Genomic DNA, 22,558 nt, shown 5'->3' with positions numbered 1-22,558 from the left:
TTTCCTCTAACAAGCACAAGTAGATCAAATTTTACTGAAATTCACACAAGTGAAGAAAACAACAGTTTCATACCAGAGGTAAAGAAAACTAAATATTTAGGAATAGTTATAATTGTTAAAATGGACAGAACAAAAAAAGTTCACACCTTAATTCATAAATTTTATCTTCTTAGAGAATTTCTTAGAAATTTTTAGGAAATATAGGCGATATCCAACTAAATCATTGTATAACAGCGACATCGGCAACTTTGACTATTTATACAAACATTATATTTATACTTATATACATAAAAAAAATCGTCAAACAAAAGCAAATGTTAATAGACAATTATACCACCAAATATAAAAACTATAAATTTAAAATTTGCAGTGCTTAGTGCCCTTACAGGGGTATCAACCTCTAGGTGCCAGTTAAACAAAATTTTTGATTAAAAAAAGTCCATGAAGAACTCAAATGTATTGTATGAATATTTAAATTTAAATAAAGATTTAATTTGAAAAATAGTCAATTTATACAGTGATGTTCCATATAATCCACCCCATGCAACAACAATACCATATCGGATAAGAGATTCAACAAAAGCTCTGTAAATTATCACACAAGTTTTCCTATACATAATTGTATGAAGTATGTTAAATTTATGGATTTATTTTTTAATTTTGTTGGATAAATAGTCTATGTGAAAGTTCCATTTCAAATGTCTGTCCAACCTGTCTATGTACTACTTCTTGGATGTTGCAGTCCCTCACCAATATACTAGAAAAGTTAGGTCTGTTAAAGCACTAGTTAAAGAAAATGCTATGTAAGTTGTTTTGATCACATTTAGGGACAGTTTAAATATATTTAACCAATTTTTAATTATTTTAAGGCCTGCCATAGCATTCTCTCTTGCCATATTCCAATTTTCACCAGAAAATATAATTGTCGTGTCGTCAGCGTAGGAAATTATTTTACCATTGATATTTTTTTCGAGAAGAGCATTCAGGTATATTATAAATAAGATTGGCCCAAGCACAGTTCCTTGAGGGATATCAATTTCAATAACTCTCTTTTCACTTAAAGTATTATTAATTCTTACCATTTACCCTTAAGTAATTTACCAATAATGTTACTGGGGCTCCTCGTATACCATATTGGGAAAGTACTTTTAATAATAAATTATGTGGAACCGTGTCGAAAGCTTTAGCGAGATCTATGAAAACACTCAGACATTGGGTACCTTTATTTAAGTTTTTTGTAAACTTCAGATGTAAATTTATATAGAGCATCATCTGTACTACTCTCTTCATTGGTTTTGAGACAATATTTTATTTTTGTTCAAAAAATTTATTATTCTGGTGTTTAAGGATTTTCCAAAGATCTTTGTTAAATGGGTTATTAGACTGATTGGTTCATAATGCTTAATATAATATTTTTTTTTTACCACTTTTAAAAATTGGGCATACTATTGAAGTTTTAAAACTGGAAGGCACTATGCCATGCCAGTCCCAAACATTGCATTTATAACATGCTTAAGTGGCATCAATATTTCTTTATGCACTTTTTTATCAGTCAGCTGTGGTATTATCAAAACCAGGTGATGTGTTGTTTTTTAAGGTTGAGATATGTTTTATAAGTTCATTTTATTGTACAGGTGTTAGGAGTATAAGGAGTCCAGGATGATTCTCCAATATTTGCTGGGATATCAGGTGTGGGTATTTTTTGTTCTATTTCCAAACCAACGTTCACAAAGTAATTGTTGCAGCAATTACTCATTTCATACTTCTACTCAATCGCAGTTTCATTATACATATATGTTAATAGTATTATTTTTTGAAGTTTTTTCGTTTGTTGTATCTTTTGTTATATTGTAGATTTTTTATGTTATTTTTATTTTTTGTTGTTTCGTAGTAATTTTTTTGTTTGTTAATAAGATTTTGTAATTTATTTCTATAATTTTTCAATTCGTTTTCTAGTTCTGGTGAGTAGTTTTTCTTTTAATTTTATTGGGGTATTATATATTTATTTTTAATATATAATACCCCAAGATGCGATTGCTTCTTTAATTGAATCTATGCCCGAAAGAATGAAAATTTTTATTCAAGCTCGTGGGGGGAAATGCCCGATTTTAGGAAAAAATATTAAATCTTAATACCGCCGTTATCCAATTTTTTTAAAATTTCTTTGTTAATAAAGCATCATTGCATTGTTTCCTTAAATCCAGTGTTTTTTCTTTAAGAATACAGATATCGGAATAAATAAAAAAACGAGTTGTTAAGAAAAGATGGGGCTTGAAAATGTAGCAAAAAGAATCATTATTCGGTTGTGAACTTTTTCCACAAGGTGTTTAAAAGTTTAGAGTAAAATTTAACTTTTTATTAACCGCTGTATAACAACAAATCAGTTGGAATTGTTTGTAGCTTCGATATGAAAAAATTATGACAACAAAACGGCCAAAAAATTATGAAAATCGATGCATTACTGAAAAAGTTATTAACGATTGAATTTGAACCAAATGTTCATTGTTCGGTTAATTTTGCCGGCCAAGGTATGTATTGCGTTCAAGGGTTATACATTTTTTGCTTTTGAGGTAGAATGCACCAGTCTACAACATTATCAAAGTCGTTTAGGCCATTGTAAACAAACTGACAAAAGTCTTATAGGGACTTCTTATGTAAAAATCTATACATCTACAGTCATTCCTGCCACCTTTTTTAATCATATTGCTTAAACGCCAAACTAATAATTAAAAGATAAACCAATTTAACGTAATTGACTCTACTATATTCTCACAATACCATTATAAATTACAAATTGTCCAGCATGTTTTCCTTGCTCTTGGTCTCTTTACTCCTATTTACTTCTAGTCTGTTAAGGGTGAATATAGGGGTGGGATAAATGCTCCCACAAGCCCTCCTTTGAATCAGTTTGGTAATCGGTTGAAAATAATTCACATTTGTGCCGGAAATTGTGTGAAAATGAAATGTTGACTTTTTAGGCCAAATAATCAGGTTATTTGACATCGAGAAACAATTTATCGGTCCGTGAAAGTACTTTTGCAAGTAATGTTTGGGGATAAGGGACTGGCCAAAGTTAAGCCTAAAAATTAAAAAAAATTATGTTTCTAATTATTTTTTTTTTACATGATGGACTACCTGGAAATCTCTGGCCAAGTAAAGGTGATTTTCCTGGCGATCTGTAAAGACATTTTGGTTTTTTTCATGTCCTTTCTTAATTTGCTCTTTTTGGCCACTGTTGTTGCCACATCATCCTCCAGCTTGCTGTACAAAAATTCCTTTTTTTCTTGCAACGTGTGCAGAATGTTTTCGAGGGTACGATTAATTGACAGCAAAATGCTTTTGATTTCTGAATAAGGGATCCTTTCAATCTCCTCGGGCTTATCTGTCTGTGTAACTTTCGATAGGAGTTCTTTTTTTATTGCCAAGAGGCTCACTGAAATTTCCCCCCCGGGGGGTAAAAAGGTTAATAAAATGACGTTTTTATACAATTACCTTTTTGTTACTCTTTTGTGTAACAGTTGATTTATCTCCGGCCTCATTAGGTGGATCGAGTTCGACTTTCCAGAACTTGCAGCAGCATTGCTTCTCGTCCGAACTACTTAAAATTTTCCTTTTTATTCTGACTGGCAATTTGGACTGCATGGCCATAAGATGAGTGCATTGAAATGTTTACAAAAATTTTTTCAGTCAGTGTCAAATTGATTAGTGCTTTCAAGGTAGATTATTTCATTTATTGTCGTTATTAATGGTGTCCAGATTCCCTGATTGGACACCTGTGTAGGCAGCAAATTGATGAATCTTCATATCTTTTTTCCAGGTAGAAAATATATTAGTAGGAGAGAATGGAAACTATATTTTATGTGATTTTGGATCAGCTACTGCCCGAGTACTGAATCCGAGTGAAAAGGGGGCGGCTGTGGTAGAGGATGAAATTAAAAAATACACCACGTTAAGTTATAGGGCACCGGAAATGGTGGATATGTACTGTGGGAAACCCATTTCCACTAAGGCTGATATTTGGGTAAACAATTATTGTTTGTTATATAAAATTTTCTGATAAAATGTGGGAATTTCCTTTTAGGCCCTAGGATGTTTGTTGTATAGGTTATGCTACTTTACTTTACCTTTCGGCGAGAGTACCCTGGCCATTCAGAGTGGTCAGTTTTGCATTCCAGATGGTTCCCAATATTCCAGGGGTGTACATCAGTTAATACGTAAGGAATCTTATCAATTTAAGCCTAAAGGTGTTTATTGTTTGGTTTTTTGTTTTTAGGTTTTATGCTGGAACCCGATCCAGATAAGAGACCTGATATTTATCAAGTGAGTTGTATTGCATTCCAGCTGTTGGGCAAGCCGAATCCAGTGAAAAATTTGATGGTAAGTCATTGGTGTTATGTTAAACTGTCTTTTTAGGGAATTTGTTTTTTTCTTAACAGCCTGCGTATATTCTGAAAAATATTTGTATAGGTGTCCATAGAAATTTATTAATGAATCTGAATACCAATTTTGAAAGTTCTGTGTTTTTTGGTTTTGGAGTTATGGGTATTTTATGAATGAAAAAAATCATACTGAAAAAAAGTTTTTTTCAGTTTATAATTTTTTTGGAAAATCCTGAAATAGGTGTCCCCTTTATTCAAATTGTTCCGGGAATATGTATACAAATTTTTAGAATTTTATTTCTACTGGTTTTTAAGGTATAGACATTTGGTAAATTTTTCATTAAAAAAAATGTCATTCACAAAAAAGATAATTTATCAACAATTTGCGATTTTTTTGAAAAACCCTAAAATAGGTGCCTACTGAAACTATTCCAGGAGCATACATACAAATTTTCAGAATTTTATGTCCATTGGTTTTTGAGTTATGGGTGTTTTCTGAATTTTTTCATAAAAAAAGTCATTATCATAAAAAAAATATTTTTCAAAATTTTGTGATTTTTTGGAAAAACCCTGAAATAGGTATCCACTGAAATTATTTCATGAATGTGTATAAAAATTTTCAAAATTTTATTTCCACTGCTTTTTGAGTTATGGGCTTTCTCTGAATTTTTTCATAAAAAAAATGCCATTTCCATAAAAAAATTATTTTTCAAAATTTTGTAATTTTTTGGGAAAAACCGTAAAATAGGTGCCTACTGAAATTATTCCAGGAGCATACAGTATTATGCATAAATATAGCAACAAGCGATGTTTTCAAAAATATTATTTGCTCCTTTATTTATTCCATATTATTTCTTTACTTTTAAGTACACGTCTCTGTATTATTTATTAAATATACCGAGATATCATAAGAATGCCAATGCAGAGTAAGGAACTTCATGTTTGTTTATTTAGACAATGTGCATAAATATAGCAACATTCTTGTTTCGCATTTATTTTATCAGTTAAATATCGATTTACCTGCTGTAAAGTTGTTATTTTTGAATCTCAGAATTAACTTAAAATGGGTCGCTCAAAAACCGTCTCTGGTGATGTAAGAAAAATCATTGTGGAGCATTACGAAAATGGTGTTAGGCAGAGTGACATTGCAAGAAGCTTACGGCTTCACAGGTCAATCGTATCCAGAGTTTGCAAAAAATTTCGCCTTACTGGAACAGCTGCACCGGCGCCCATTCCTGGTAGCGTTTTTACTAAATATAACCCGTCAAAGCACAAGACACGCCCCCAACAACGTCACTCCAACGTATAACCCGACTCAACACATCGAGTGAAAATATAACCGATTGCAACTCATTATGTAAATAGCTCAACCAATATGGGCGCAATATAAAATAATAAATTAGTTTGTATTTTTGAAGCATAAACAACAATTTTGAAAGATATTTTTTATATTCCTACTTAAATAAAACTTAATACAATAGTCAAAATTAAAAAAAAGCAAAAATTATATTATGTTCTAATGAATTTTTGCATTTTGAATGTTAGACATAATATTAACAGATAAAGAATGCTTCCTCTTTTTGGTAGGGCGGCCGCTTTGAACACTCTTTCCCCCCGTCTTGCATTTTATTTTTCTTCTACTTCGTGCAGTTGGTTGAATCTTAATTAATTTACCTTTTCCTTTAATGCACGTTTTGCTTGCTAGGAAAGTATCTAGCTGACTGCCAGTATCAATTTCTTTTAATCTGCAGACGAATTTTATAATTAATCCTAAATTACAAGTTTCATGTTCTGCTAAATTTGCAATTCGGTTAAACTCCTTTTTTAAATTGTCCACTGCTAGTTTATGTTCTTCACTACCTAAAATTAATTCAAAAATTAAACAATATACTGTTTTTATTTTTTATTTCCTTACCGACTATATTATTATGATCATTCAAATTAATTTCCAAGTCCGGTTGTGTTTGAATCATTTCATCTACAGGGTTATTCAGTTCTTCAGATATAGTAGACTCGTAATTTTTTGTCATATTTTTAAAGAAAGACGTGTTTCTTTCACCAGTTGCCATATAGACAATAGTTTGCCTATCATTCTTCTGTAACCGAGTACTTGTAGAAATATTAATATTTAAGGTATTCTCTACAGCACAAAGATATTTACAGAAGGCCCCTCCCTTTCCACTAGCACAATTGCATAAAGCGCATTTTGTGAGTACGGTATAATTCATATTTTTATCCTGAGATGAAGATACTAAAAAGATGTCATCATCAACTTTTTTCACCACAAGATTTTCACTTTTATTTTTAAATTTTAAATAATTTAAATTATTTTTGCTCCGCCTATATTATATCATTTGCAAGCAAATGATATAAGGCGTCTCTTATGGTAATTTTCTAGTATGTCACATATAAAATCTAATAAAGCCACAGCATTAAATGATTTGCATCTCTCCAGTATAATATCTTTTAGTACCCTAATTGATGCTTCAACATAGTTGTTTGTGTTATGGCCTCTAGTACATAACCATTTTCTGTAGCAGTGACACCATTTAACTCTTCTTTTCCACAAACTTTTTATATAGCCTATAAAATTTTCATATTGACACCGTTTACATAAGCTGTTAAAGAATTCCTGAGATTCTTCTTCAGTTTGTGCATAAAGAATGTAACGGAATTCTAACATGAGTTGTTTTCTTTCTGAAATATCTATGTGATTTTTTGAATCCCACAACCATCTCCATACAGCTTGACATACGTGAAACGAACATAAAATTAACGAGGTTTGCGAAAATGCTGATTTTAGTGCATTGCGCTCTGCATTGCTGTCATCGGTCATGAATACTTTTGGTGCGCCATTTCTTTCAAAACCATTCGGATATTGAGTTTTTAAAATGCTAAAAGCCAAATTATAATTAATTTCTGTTTGAGCTGTATGCAAAAAACAAGCAAGTGGAATTCCTCCAGTTTTATGGACACCAATAATGAAAGTTATAACAGTAGACGTCTGATCGCAGGAGCCAGTAGAGTCAACAAAACAAATTTCACTAGAAAATGCTTGGTTCATGAGCTCGTTTCATAATTGGTGTTAATATTAAAATAATAAGTGGATCTTCATGAATGTGTATAGTTACACCTATTTTACGGTATTCTTCTTGTTTTTGGAAAATAATATTTAGAACAGTCTTCGGATCAATATTACTTCCATATTTATTTTGCGTAAAATAATATCTATTTATATTATTAGTGCTAGTGCGTTATTAGCATTATTACGAGTGGGGATTGCCATGAAGACGTCGCAGACCGAGTCTTGGTAATTAATTAAATAGTAATGAGCTTTACTGCACGTGTAATTTACAAAACTTTATCTACGACATGTAAATACAAAAATAACCTCCAATTTATAAAGTCAACGGTTGACGATCGACGATCCTGTTTACTGTTGAATTTCAGTATGAGCTTATGGATTTCTATGCTATCACTTATTAACTCGATGGTGCATGTTTATAACTGATATCGTAAGCTCATATTGAAATTGAACAGAAAATAGGATTGTCGATTGTCAATCGTCGCCTTGATAAATTGGGGGTAATACTTATAATTTACTTGACTTTCAAATCAAATAAAGCTTTATTGTCAAAAAAATTTAAAAATTTTGTGGACAAAGCTGACATTAAATTATAAAACACAATAAAAACAAAACACAGCAAACAAAAAGATACAAAGTACAGTAAAAATATACAAAACTTTCTATATACTATCAAAGTATTGTATTTAATGACATAAAATGTCAAATACGTTCTTTATTTACAATGCCACCTGCTAAACTTCTTACATCATTTATATAAGGTGTTTGTAATGGTAAGTTTCATAACATTACTAGTGATGTAATGAAGGTGATAACGCAAACCACCCTAATTGAATAATGTAATAAGATCATAATATCATGTACGTCGTAGATAAAAATAATAAATATAAGTTATAAAAGGTACTTTTTAGACCTACCTCCACATATCATATTATAAATTATATATTTGACGTTCTTTGGGATTTATTTGGGAATCGGACAAAATTTTAGCTAATGACAAATCATCATGAGTACCATTTAAGATTTGTAATTCATGATAGTTTTTTGCAGCTATAGGAGTCATTCCATTTTTAAAATAGTTAGTAAATATCTCTTTTGTATTATTTGACATTTTTAAGTAACTATACGCCTCTGCGACGTGAATTAAATGGTTGTGTTGAAATTTTATCTAAAATAAATAAATAAGAATTATTTAAATAAAAGAAAAAGTGAATAACAGCTATCATTATATTATGCTTGCTGAATAATATACTACTATACTACATATATACTATACTAATATACTATTATACAACTTACCGTAATTAGCCTTTCTGTAACAATGGATCATTTCTCTTAGTGAATCTATTTATTTTCTTAATTTTAATATCAACACATGTCTCACAAGCTTTGCCTTTTATTCGAGTGGTTGTTCGTTTTCTCGCATCCATTGATACTTTATTAAAGTTGTTGTGATGACACACATATTGCTTTCGGAATAATATTCGCTGTAATTTTGGCCAAGTCTTCTTTACTATTCACTGTGTTTTTGTTGAAATAGCAAATTTATTTACCCACTCATTGCATCGTAAATTAAAATCATCTGAATTACATTCTTCATCGCATTTCCTCTTTAATTTCAATCGAAGCACTGCTACGTAATCTTCTGTATTTAAACACTTTGTAATATTAACATTTCCATTATTACATAAAGCACGTAGAACTTGCATTAAAATATTTTCATTATCCATTATTACACTTTTAAAAAGACACAAGTGGACAATAATCAAATAAGAACTGTATTTGTTTTGATTTAGCTCGTGGTGCGTGGCTTTTGGCGCCCAAATGAGGTCCTTCATAAAATGTGATGTCGCGTAAAATGTGATGTCACGCGCCAAGCCATTGTGAGTCCAATATTATACAGCATAATTGTGATTGTGCTGTAATCGGTTATATTTTCATGTGCTGTGCTGAATAGGGTTATACGTTGGAGTGACGGAATTGGAGGCGTGTCTTGTGCTGTAACGGGTTATGTTTAGTAAAAACGCTTCCTGGTAGACCCAGAAAAACAAATTTGAGGATGGATAGGCAGCTGCTACGAATTTCCAAAGAAAATCCTATTTTGTCTTCTTCCCAAATTTTGGCAAAATTAAAAAAAGGTGGAGGAGTAAACCTCAGTTCCAGTACCGTAAGGAGAAGATTACTTGATTCCAACTTACCTGCTCGTCGCCCCGCCAAAAAACGGTTACTCTCAAAGAAGAACGTCAAGGCTCGTTTTCACTTTGCCCAATCTCATGTCAGCTACAGACCGCTGATTGGAAGAAAGTCGTATTTAGTGATGAATCTAAATATAATTTATTCAGGACTGATGGAGTGATGTACGTCAGACGCCCCCCCAGTGAACAAAGATTAAACAAAAAGTACATTTGCCCCACAGTTAACATGAAGGGGGAAATATTCTTGTATGGGGATGTTTCTCGGCTCGTGGCATGGGACCCATAGTAAGAATAGTGGGCAAAATGGATCGTTTAATGTACAAAGACATTCTGCAAACACATTAAGTGCCATATATGGATGATGTCATGCCAGTAACAGCCATATTTCAGCATGACAACGATCCAAAATATGCTTCTCAATTTGTTAAATTGAGAAGCATAAATGAAAAAATAAATGTAATGGTCTGGCCATCTCAATCGCCAGACCTAAACTCTATAGAGAATTTATGGCATTACATTGACACCAAAATCAGGCACCTAACATGCTCTAATACAAATATTCTCTTTGAAATAGTGGAAAAGGCTTGGAAAGAAGTGAACAATGACTATATTATGAAATTAATTGAGTCCATGCCAGGACGATCTGCAGATGTTATAAAGGAGAAGGGGTACTACACGAAATATTGAATTGATTTTAATTTAGTTGGGTTATATTTTTTTTAGAATCAAAACTATTTTTTGTTGCTATATTTTTGAATAATAAATTTGCATAAAACAATTTGGTGTTTTATTTATTATGATACAAAAAATATGATAATAGGAAAATATAAACAGGCTCTAACTATTCTTGTAAATAATATATAAACCTTACTTATAAAATAGATAATAAAAGATATATAACAGGAAAGTTCAATGTTGCTATTTTTTTGCACAATACTGTATATAAAAATTTTCAAAATTTTATGTCTACTGGTTTTTGAGTTTTGGGTGTTTTCTAAATTTCCATAAAAAAATTATTTTTCAAAATTTTGTGATTTTAAAGAAAAACCCTGAAATAGGTGCCCACTGAAATTATTCCATGAATATGTATAGAAATTTTTAGAATTTTATTTCCACTGCTTTTTGAGTTATGGGGATTTTCTTAATTTTTTCATAAAAAAGTCATTTCCATAAAAAAATAATATTTTTGTATTTATAGCCTCCCAACCTTATAACCTCAGATTGTCGCTCGAGGCAACTAGGGTAAAATTTATCTAGTGAATAATGTTGAAAATGCCTAGTGGATCCCAGGTGCGAGAATAACAATGGAAATACCATCAATTGTTAGCAGAACTGGGCAGAGCAGCCGTTTAAAAGTTGGAGTGGAAGTTCTTTATTTGAGGCTCCCTGTATTGAGAAACACTCCTCTCGTTTTCGTAGTTATCTCCAAAACAAAATTTCATGTCTGACGATATAACATTTACTATGAGCGGGCTACTTTAAACCATAGAAATGTGACAGACGAAAAACAATGAAAAACACAAAGTCACGGTCTCACAACATTTACTTAAAGCTACACGTGTTTCGCTCTATTCAGAGCATCATCAGGCCTTAAAAAGCCACTTTTTACTGTTTCGCCAACGTTAGTGGCTTTTTAAGGCCTGATGATGCTCTGAATAGAGCGAAACACGTGTAGCTTTAAGTAAATGTTGTGAGACCGTGACTTTGTGTTTTTCATTGTTTTTCGTCTGTTGTATACGTCGGTCTCTTTGTGAAAAATGGATGAGATTTTCTTATTTATAAAAATGTGAGCAAATAGTGGAGCCTTGGAAACATACGTCTAGTATGTGAACGTTTTAAATAATGACTTTAGGCATTGATATCAATTCAAAATTTTGTTATAACACTATTAACAATGTAATTATTAAATTTATCCGAACTTGGGTATCAAAAATTATTTCCCCCTGTATACATTGATTTTTTCCCGGTAGAAGAAGAATATTTATCTTTTTCGTGTCTAATTTGACTGACTATACCATCTCTTTTTGCCTTTGCGTCTCTTTCTTTCATTAAAATTTTGATTTCGGGAGTTATCCATCTTTTGTCTAGAAACTTTTGTTTTATAACAGATCTATATGAAGGACACATTACAGAAATATGTATAGAAACTTTCAAAGTTTTATTTCCAGTGGTTTTTGAGTTATGGGCATTTTCTTAATTTTTCCATAAAAAAATAATTTTTCAAATTTTTCTAATTGTTTTGAAATAGATGTTCACTCAAATTTATTCTGGGAATATGTAGACTTTTTTAAATTTTTATGTCCACTAGTTTTCGAGTTATGAGCATTTTGTGAATTTATTTGTCCTTAAATCCTACTTGTTTTCTGTAATCCTTGTAAGAATAAAGTTAGTCTTCAAATAAAGTTAATGCTTCAATTTACATTCTAGAAAACCCCAACGCCGAACCTAGACGACCTCCCTGTCCCCCTCTTCGAATCCGAACAGAAAAAAGCGACTCAAATCAAAATCCAGAGCCAGAAACCGCCGAGTCAGTCGATGCCGATCGTCGAGAGCACCAGCGTGACCCCCCGTCAACGTCCCAAGGGCAGTTCCACCACCCCCCTGAACCTCAACAACATCCCGTTAAGCATCAGCTCGAGTCCGGGGGGTGGATCCGTTAAAAAACCGCAAAACTCCCAAAGTCCCGGCACCCAAACCACCCCGTTTCCCACCCATCATCCATCAGGTAATCCCTCTCAAACACCATCAAATATCCCCTTTGTCAATCCTTTTCCCGATTTCGGTTCAAATAGTAATTATTTCGGCGAGGAATTGTTGCCGCAGCACCAGCAACTGGATTCGTTGTTCCAGTCTTCCATTTATCCGGACCCGTTTCGAGACGATAGTAGAGGAAAGGGAGGATCCTCACCGCCCGTTTTAGCGGATAAAAGTGAGGGTGTTCCCGTTGGAGTGGCTCCTAATGTTTTATCGCCGGTTACTAGCGAGAATCCGCTTTTTAGTACGGGAAGTTTGGGACGAGGGGTGAGTGAAAAACCGCTTGGGCTTATAGCTTGATAAGTTGGGGTGCGATAAGTACCCACTTTACGCACGCTCCGGGGCTTAAAAGTTTACCGTTGAAGGCGCCGCACAGTGACTACTTTTGGCAATCTAGGGGAACAAAAGTATTTTTTTAGAAAAAATAGTTCATTTAATTTTTGCTCGAAATATTTTAAAAATATGCCGAACTCGCATGAATCCAAACAAAAAAGCAAAAAATTATAAGTTCTTATCGGTTTAATTGATAAGAATGTAAAGCATTTCTGAAGTGTTTATGTTATAGCAGTTTTTATTTGCAATTTCAAGTAGTTGTAAAAGGCTCGTAGTGAAAAGTGTATTGGTTTGTTGTTTCGGTTCCTATTTTATAACATGGATGTAGGTATGTACTTTTGCAAACAGTATGATTTTTTTTAAATTTGAGTAGCGTTATATAAGATTTTAATTTTTTTTATTAGATATGTCAAAATTTTTTAAATTTTAACAAATTGATTACAACTAGTCATATATTTTGAGTCCAGCAGATTCCAGTAAAATTAAAAAAATTTATATGGTCCCTCGGCAATGTTCTTTCAAATACAAAAATTTTGCAACTTTGTTTTTTTTCTCAATTTTTAGATGAGGTTGTCATTACTCACAGAAACCTGTTTGATGCTTGGCGCACCGAGAAATCAAAAGATATCAAAAATGAAGCAATGTATACATATTTTCTGTCAAGATATAATGTGGATATGCTTCCAGAAGACTCAGAAAATTCAATTAAGGAAAAGCTAAAAAAGTTAGGATACAAATTTGCTGAAAAGTGGGAAAAAAGTTATCGAATTGAAAAAAAATTTCTAGAATTAAACTTCAATTGGCTTAATCAACAAATAAATTTTGATTTGAATGCTGAGCAAGCTGAACAACCATCAACCTCAAAAATGGGAAGACCACAGAAAAATTTTGAAGAACTTTGTAAAAAAAATAAAAGAAAAAAAATAGAAGGATTACTCCAGTCGCACTCAAGAGAAGAAATTTTGTATGCGGCACAAGTGAAACTTTATGCAGAGGGAAAAAGGGATGCTGCTTTGATAGTAAGAAAGGTTGCCTCTGAACGAAATACCGCTGCCACAGCACTAAAAAAAGCCGAGCAAAGGACTTCAACTAATAATAATTTTGAAAATTTCTCAAAGAATGAGGCATTGGCCATGTTCTTAGATGGTAAAATGAGCAGGAGGTCCTATATAAGCGTATATCAAAAACTAAAAGGTCGTGGTATAAAACTGTTACCCTCGTATGATAAAGGTATAATTGAGGCAAAAAAAAATTGTTATCCTGAAAATATTACCGTGACAGACATTTCTGCAGAAATCATTCTGCAATCGCTGTTGGATCATACTATAAATAGGCTTTGTACCGTTCAGAATGAAGTTCTTAATCAATTTTGCAATGGTGATGCTGAACTGCAACTTTTGTTAAAATGGGGTTGCGATGGAAGCAGTGGTTATACTAACTACAAGCAACGTTATTTAATGGAAAATTGCGAAAATGAAGATGACAGTGCAATTTTTGTAATTTCCCTTGTTCCAATTCGATTATCTTATGAGTCAGAGGGCAAACAACATATTTTATGGCAAAATCCGACTCCAGCAAGCACCCGATTCTGCAGACCAGTTAAGCTTTTGCAAAAAAAAGAAACCGAAGGACTTATTATAACTGAAACAGACAAGATTAAATCGCAAATTTCACAGTTAAAAAAATGTTCTTATGATCTAGAAAATAATAATACTGTAAGAATTACACCAAATCTTTCCTTTACCATGGTTGACACAAAAATTTGTAATTCCCTTTTGCACATTGCATCACAAAAGTGCTATATTTGTGGCTGTGGACCGAAAGAAATGAATGACCCAAACAAATTTTTAAATAAACAAGCCAAGTCAGAAGTATATAGTTTTGGTATATCTTCTTTACATGCACGAATCAGAACAATGGAATGTCTTCTTAAAATATCTTACAGATTAGAATTCAAAAAATGGCAAGCAAAAGGAAGTGATAAAGAAATAGCAAACAAGAAAAAAGAACAAGTGCAAAAAAGATTTAAACAAGAATTAAATATTTTGGTTGACACTGTAAAGCAGGGTTTCGGATCCAGTAATGACGGGAATACGGCCCGTAAATTCTTCGACAATCCTGAAACTTCAAGCCTAATTACTGGAGTGAACCTGGAGTTAATAAAAAAATTTGCAATACTTCTTCAGGTACTATCCTCTGGGTTTGAAATTGATCCAGAAAAATATCAGATTTATGCAGACCGAACTCTAGCTATGTACTTAGAACACTACAGTTGGTACTATTTGCCGGTGACTGTGCATAAAATCTTGGTACATAGCTCAGTTATCATAAAAAATGCGTTAATCCCAATTGGACAACTATCCGAAGATGCGCAAGAGTGCATGCATAAAGATATTAAGAAAGTGCGAGAATACAACACCAGAAAATTTTCCAGGAAAGCTACAATGCAGGATTTAATGCATCATCTTTTAGTGGCATCAGATCCAGTAATAAATAGCTTTAGAAATAAAACTAGTAAACCTTTAAAACAGTTTTCACCTGAGGCTTTGGGTCTTTTAAAAGCACCAGATATGGAATTGGAAAGAATTTATGAGAGCGATATCGATAGCGATAATAATAGTGACAGTGAGACTGATTAAGTCTTTAATTTTTATTGAACTTTTTTTTATATGTGCAGAATAACTATTTAATTTATTTTACATACTATTCAAGTATCTATTGTTTTCAAACCAAAATTTTGTAGCCAATTTTTAATTTGTGTTTAGACTTAAGAAAATATTTATCTTTTTTGTAATATGTAAGCAAAAGAATAATTATTATCTAATTTATTTTAATTAGAAATACTTGAATACTACAATACAGATCTTTAAAGACAGCTTAGAATATTTTCAATTAATAAAAAAAATATTGAGATATTTTTTGTTTTATATTAAAAAAATGTAAGCTTAAAACAGTGGTTCTGGGAGGGGTGTTTCAGGGGGGAGGGGGGGGGGGGGTCGTTGGGTATTTTTTTAAAATAACCTAACTATTATATACCCAAAAAGTATTGGAGGAATTTGCTTTTTAAAAGAGTTAATTTTTGAGCACTAGGAGGGGGGAGGGCTTGCCCCCTGCGCACGGTACTGCTTAAAAATTACTTCTCTTTACTAATATATGCATAAAATATAAATTTGGCACACAAAAATTGTGTCTATTACAAAGTAATACTTTTGTTCCCCTAGATTAGCAAAAGTCGTCACTGTGCGCCGCGTAAAGTAGTTACTATATACTATTACATTATTACTTTGGTTTCCGATTTGGCTATAATTGCCTCTAGACATGGAGAAAAACCATTTTACAATTGAGGAGCAATCAGACAAAAATCGATAACCATTTTTTGGCTAAAACGCGTTTACCATTGAATCTTATTACATTCGGTCCGATACATCGACTGGCCATATCAGATTCAACGAAAACCCGATATATCCTATTTAAAATCGGCACCAAAGGCAACCAAATCAAGCAAAACACGTTAAATCCATGAAAAAAGATATTTTTACCGTGTTTCATGCAAAATACGATAAATCCATGTGCACCATATCTTTATTTTTAAAAGGTAGTTTTCTATTCTTGGCTCGAATAATAAATATTATTCATGGGTTACATTAGGTTTCTTGTCAAGACTAGTTTAGCGGGGAGAACTTGTTTTTACCTAAGATCGGTTTGTTCGTCACATCGTCAGTATTTCAAGGAACGTTGTGGTAGCAACATTACTGATTTTGGTATCAGTATTGTCGCATAAGTTTAGACTTCGTTGCTTGTTTAATAGGGCGGGCGTTTAATAAAGTATTTACTTGGGTGGTTGTTAGGTTCGGTAGTTAGTTTTAGTAGTTTACGAGTTAAATTTAGCAGCTTCCTGAAAAAAATATGGGAGATGGATATACCTGTCAAGGAAAGTAAAAATCTGTTAAATATCATTTAACACATGCATGTACATGTTTTGTTTTCTGTTAGGCAATCGCATCAAGGTTGCAAAAACGCCGATGAAAAGAAGATTACAGAAATGCCATAGATAAAGATCCGGAATGACTAAGGTTTAAAAGGCCATGCAATCATAATACGCCAAGTTTTAAGTGCAACAGTGTTAAGTTAATTGATATTAAATTAATTCGCAAAAATTTTTATGATATTCCGGACAAATCGGTGCAAGACGTTAAACTTTGTCATATGCTTGCTGTTTCTTGTGCAACAAGAAAGCGTCCTAAGAAAGATGTACCAAAAAATCGTCTGCTTAATATTGCGTATTATTTAAAAACTAGAGAACAAAAAGCAGTCAGAGTGTGCCAAAAAATGTTTACATCGAGCCTAAGTGTTACAAAAGACCGAATTAACACTGTCGCAAAAGTTATACACCAGGGAGAAGTACCCAAAGAAAAACGCGGTGATGATAAAGTGTCGCAAAAATCAGAAGAGAAGAAAACCAAAATAAGGGAATTTATCGGTAACCTAAAGGGGACCGAAAGTCATTACAACCGAAAGAAATCCCAAAGTATTTATTTATCATCCAATTTAAGCATTGCAAAACTACATAAGATATACAACTCAAAACATGACGAAGTGTACCAGTCAAGTTTATCCATGTTTGCTAGAATCTTCTCTAGAGAATTTAACATCGGATTTTCTTCGCCTGCTGCAGATGTCTGTTCCCTTTGTGTACGCCTTAAACATAATATCAGAAAAGAAAAGGACTCTAAGAAAAAGTCCGACCTTATGATTGAACGCCGTATTCATAAAAAAAGAGCAAATGCTTTTTACCAATTGGCTAAAGAAAACCCAGAAAATTCTCTTAGCCTTTGCTTCGATATGCAGCAGGTGCAAACTTTACCCCGGACCCCCATTTCGGACGCCTTCTACCAACACCACCGAAATAAAGAAGGCCGCGGGGCTTCGCTGTGACGTCATCACAAGAAGGCAAATGCTTTACATACGTTTATGAAACTCGGTAGCGATAAGGACGTGTATTTAGGATAATATCGGCCGTTATATTTAAAGTAGAATGTTTTTTAACGAGTATGGGTGTTAAGACTTGTAAAAACTTCATTTAGGCAAATAATTGTGTCTCTATCTGTCTCTGGAATAACCTTATAACCTGTGTATTGCCTCGATAACTTTCGAAGAAGTTAAGATATTAATTTGAAATTTGGTACACATGTTGCATTCCTATAAACTATTAGTTAGGATTTCTTTTGAGTAATATCGGTTCTGAAAAAGCGGTAGAAAATAAGGGATGGTTTTTATTCTTTGACAAAAAAAATATTTGGCTTTGATAAAATAAAAAAAACAATTCATGAGGAATGTAAACAAACTAATTATTAAAAATAAATTGTCTTAACCTTCATTTCAATAAGGGTAATTGTAAAAATAAGTGTTGAAACGAGGGTTGAAATTTAAAAAAAATTATTTGTATCGAGGGTTGTATATAGTATTTGGGGCTCATACTAATATCAAAAATTAAACTTAGTATTATTAATTAATTGTAGGTATTACCTATCTTAACTAATATGTTCATATTTCATCTTTTTTTTTATTTTTTGTTTTTTTTTGTATTTTTTTTTTAACAGATCTGAGAAAGAAATTAAACTTCAAAAATTCATGACATAAATTGGCGGGGGTGTTATTTAAGCAAATTTAAGAAGTTAGTGTATCTAATTTCCTTTTACTGCCTTTCCCAAGTCGATCATTTTTTTTGCCACAGTAATTTTTTAAAGTAAATTAAAGAGTATTGGTAGCAGAATTAATAATAATTTTTACATTAGTTTCACTACTATGAATATGACATTTTGGAAAGCTGTCTAGAAAATTATTGCTCTTAAGATATTCCAATGTGGTCATTGCTAAAAACTTTTTTTATTATGAATCGCTAGGAAGTCATCTTCAGAGTTTTGTAAAATTTGATTAAAAATAATATATTCATATAAAACAATGTTACTTATATAATCTTTAGGAAATTTAAGACACCCTCTTGTCAAATTTTTAATAAGAGTATGATTATCATCAATTTGAAGGTCATCTTTAAAAGTTAAATTTTCTTTACATAGTTCACGTTTAGTTTTTTTTAAAAGAATATAGCAACAATACCCTCCTAAATAGGCAATTACTGGCATTTCTTCTTTGACATTTTCGATATCATGTTGAGTTATAGATATAGTAGGACTAAACCAACCTGATTGGTTGTCACTTACACAAGTCGTATTATCGGTATCATTTCCTTCATCATTGTCATAAAACGAATCTATTTTAAGAGGCCCAAAACAAGTGGATTTTAAAAACATTAATGCTTGAATTTGAGTTTTTTTTTCACTTTCATATAGTTGACGAATAGAAATATTATATTGGCCTCCTGCCATTTGCCTGTATTTTCCAAATCTATTTTTAAGTGGATCAGTCTGAAATTTTACATATTTCATTTTTAATTCTTCGAAACAATATGTTATTACCTCTAACATGCCATAAATAGTGTGATGAAGAGCAGAATGTGTCTGATTTGTTAATTTTGTTCAAAATGTTTTTGTATTTATCCAAGCTTCCAACCAGAGCAGCATTTGATTTAAAAATTTTATTTTAGGATCATTAGATTTTACAGAATTACATGTTATAGGTTCTTGATAAATATCATTAAGCCGCTTCCCTTTATATGGCGTTTTAACATTAACTATTTTCCACCAGGTTAAAATTATGTTAAGAAAAGTGGCAGTGTCCTTTGAGTTCTTAATCTTTACTCCAAAAGTTGAAAGTGCTTGAATTACAAAAGGATTAAAAACTTTTAAAGCTAATGTTACGTTTTGTTTTTCAAAATTTGTAGGAAACAGAGATTTCAGAGTTAAGCTATAACCATGTTTTAATAACTTGGTATTCTCAGTATTATGGAGCTCAATTAAAGTTTGGAACGAGGCATATTTTAAACCAAAAGTGTCAAAATCAGGAAATGTTAATATTTTATTAGGTTTAATGTTCATCCAGTTATTTTTTATACATTTAAGTAAATGTACAATGAAAAATTGTAAATGTAAATGAGTCAAATAAATAAAAAAGTGGTCTTTTGTCCTCTACAGGATGAGGATATACAATGCTTAATTGCTTTTTTGTGCAAAAATTACTCATAGCTTTACTATTAATAGCATTATTGTCACTTATAACACAAAAAATTTTATAGCCAATGTCTTCTAGCCCAACAATTATTGATTTAATGAAAGAGAACAGTAATTCATGATTAATTTTAGCTATCGGTGCAATGTGGATGACCTCATTAAAATTTGAACACAAACCATTTAGCATAAAGGTAAATGCAGAATTTGCCAAAGTGCTATTGTTAATTGCTGTACCGACAATATTTCCCCCTTTATAATCAAGATATGGCTTTATATGTATTTCATCCATAAGCAAAATCATATATGTTTCATTTTCTTTGATATACTTAAATGCATTTTTTGCATATGTAAGAAATGATTGTCTTTCTTCAACGCAAAACGGTCTGACAAAAAAGAGTTACAAATGTTTTTTAAAAAATCTGGATGTGGCAATGTTAAATGTCCAAACCCCCTTAAATACCTGTAGGAATGTGCACTTATTGTATTTAATATCGAGCAAAAAATTATTGTGTCAGGCGAGTAACGATATCTTTCTTTAGGTAATATTAATAATTTTAATTCTTCGGATATAAAAGATAATGTTTTATTAAAATCTTCACATTTAATAGACTCCAACATATTGCAAATCTGGTTTATAATATTTGTTTTTTCCTGTGAATTAATTTCATTAATGTTTTCTATTTGATTTTCTGAATTCAATTTATTAATTTCATTTAACAAATTTGATAAATCATTAATATTACTTATAGTGAATGGAGTTTTAAATTTATTTATCTGCAATACTATGTCTCGACCGTATAAATAAGTTTCTAGTTTTAAATGTTGGTTTATAATAAGAGAGTAAGTTATGATTTGTGCGGGTGAGTATTTTAATTTATACAATATAATATCATTTTGGGTATTAACAGATTTTAGCCAATCATTAGGCAGTACCATTGCATTAAAAATAGGTAAAAATTCTTGGAAATTTTGAAAAGTTATAGTTTTTTGATAGGCTGAAAATTCATCAATACTGTTTTGAATTGCTAGAGACAAATTTTGTTGTTCAATTTCAATTTTCTTTTCATCTCTACTTTTCCTAATAACTGGTATAGACTTTGAAATATTTTATATATTTTAATTAGGGAATTTTAGGGACAATTTGGGAACTTTACAGGGATTGTTGAAGTTTGGGATATTTCAATGGAACTTGTAAAGTCTTGCCTGTCTTTTCATCAAAATATGTTGTCACCCAAATTATATTTTCCTTGGCAAAATGTGCGTCACAAACCCTACTATACTGGGTAGGTTTAAAATTGTCTCTAGGAATCATTCTTAGCCACTTTTTACACAGTTCATCATCCTTCTGAAATTAAAACATGTGCCGAGTATGTTCGGCATCGTAATTGCCTTTGCAACCCGGTACACAGCACTTATTAGGCATAATTGCGAACGGCAGTCGGATTATACAATATTTAATTTATATAATAACACAATAACACCAAAACCGGCACCGAAACACCTGTTATATACACCTGTAGAAATACTACAAGTTGTCAACAACAAACACCCTTCTAACGGGATAATGTGTAAAGTGTAAAAGAGTCAGCATTGTTGCCACAATGTGGGTATAATAACCACAGATGTCGCGGTCAATAAGCATTACGCCAAATATATTTTCAATGATATTGCGGTTGATTTGGCACCGAGGCTCGGGCAAAAGAACAAGAAATGAGTCGTTCCATTATAAGATTTGAAGGGGGAAGGCGGTAGCGAATTTCTTCGCCTTCTTTGCGTGACGTATTACTTTAGTGACGTCAGAGCATCTCGGCCTTCTTTATTTCGGTGGTGTTGCTTCTACTCACATCAAGTTAGCTATTATGTATTCTGTTGCGTTGGAATGGCTTCTAAGGATCCTACGTTCTATATCTGGACAGAAGATAAGGCTGGACGTGGTTCAGTTGAAATTGGTTCTGCACTTTTGACACACCTAGATACTCTTGATAGATTACCCCTAGATTACCTCTAGATTACCCCTATAAACCTTGGGAATATTGAGGTATTAAGATTATTCTGCGACGGATGTGGGGGGCAGAATAAGAATTCCCACATCGTTCATACCCTTTACTATTGGCTGAAAGTTAAATCCCCCCCGGGACTTAGAGAAATATGGATGACATTTCCTGTCAGAGGTCACAGTTTCCTTCCAGCCGATAGAGTCTTTGGCCGCGTGGAAAAGAGTCTGCGAAAAAATACGACAGTGGTGAAAAAAGAAGAATAGTGTGAGATATATTCCCAGTTTGGTAGTGTAAAACAACTAGGAATTGATTGGAAGTTGTATAATATTAAAGAACTGCAGGGAAGTTTGGAAAAAAAGTTACAGGCATCTCCGACTTTAAAAGGATACACTTACAGAAAACCAAAAAAAAAGGCAGAGAATATTGTAAAAGTTCAATGCCATCAAAATTACAAAGTAGTGCTTTTAAATGAAACACCTCAACTTTTATTAAAAGCGCGAAAGACAGATCCATTTAATTTAAATGAACTTCCGCTGGATCGTCCATTTCCTGACAAGAAGAAGAAAAGTTTAATTCATTTAATGGAACAACAGTTTGGTGCTGCATGGAAAGAAGAAGCGGACCTGACCTGGTACCTAAACTTATTATGCGAGCCCAACGAAATCAATGCTGAAGAAAATGATAATGG

The 22,558-nt window shown here is 32.3% G+C and overlaps 2 protein-coding genes across 4 annotated transcripts in view; one reads left to right on the top strand and one right to left on the bottom strand.

The window, feature by feature from the left end:
* The window catches only part of LOC126750613 (BMP-2-inducible protein kinase), a 93,117-nt gene that overhangs the window by 7,533 nt on the left and 63,026 nt on the right, over positions 1 to 22,558 (top strand). For 2 of the 3 annotated variants that reach the window (XM_050460264.1, XM_050460265.1), the window contains exons 4-7: positions 3,818 to 4,021; positions 4,082 to 4,214; positions 4,274 to 4,377; positions 12,087 to 12,680. In XM_050460264.1, coding sequence (XP_050316221.1) covers positions 3,818 to 4,021; positions 4,082 to 4,214; positions 4,274 to 4,377; positions 12,087 to 12,680 — 1,035 coding nt within the window. Of the gene's footprint in view, positions 1 to 3,568; positions 3,717 to 3,817; positions 4,022 to 4,081; positions 4,215 to 4,273; positions 4,378 to 12,086; positions 12,681 to 22,558 lie in introns of those variants that run through there. The other variant, XM_050460266.1, reaches the window with a different exon arrangement.
* Positions 2,743 to 3,648, bottom strand: LOC126750616 (uncharacterized). The gene is made up of 3 exons (XM_050460270.1): positions 3,504 to 3,648; positions 3,136 to 3,433; positions 2,743 to 3,079 (listed from the first exon to the last, which is right to left on the bottom strand). Exons 1-3 carry the CDS (start codon positions 3,646 to 3,648, stop codon positions 2,788 to 2,790), a joined length of 735 nt encoding a protein of 244 aa, XP_050316227.1. The 3' UTR covers positions 2,743 to 2,787.

This window comes from Anthonomus grandis, chromosome 2, assembly GCF_022605725.1.
Source record: "Anthonomus grandis grandis chromosome 2, icAntGran1.3, whole genome shotgun sequence".
Lineage (NCBI taxonomy): Eukaryota > Metazoa > Arthropoda > Insecta > Coleoptera > Curculionidae > Anthonomus > Anthonomus grandis.
The sequence above is the reverse complement of the archived record's forward strand: the minus strand, read 5'-3'. Positions and strand labels throughout refer to the sequence as shown.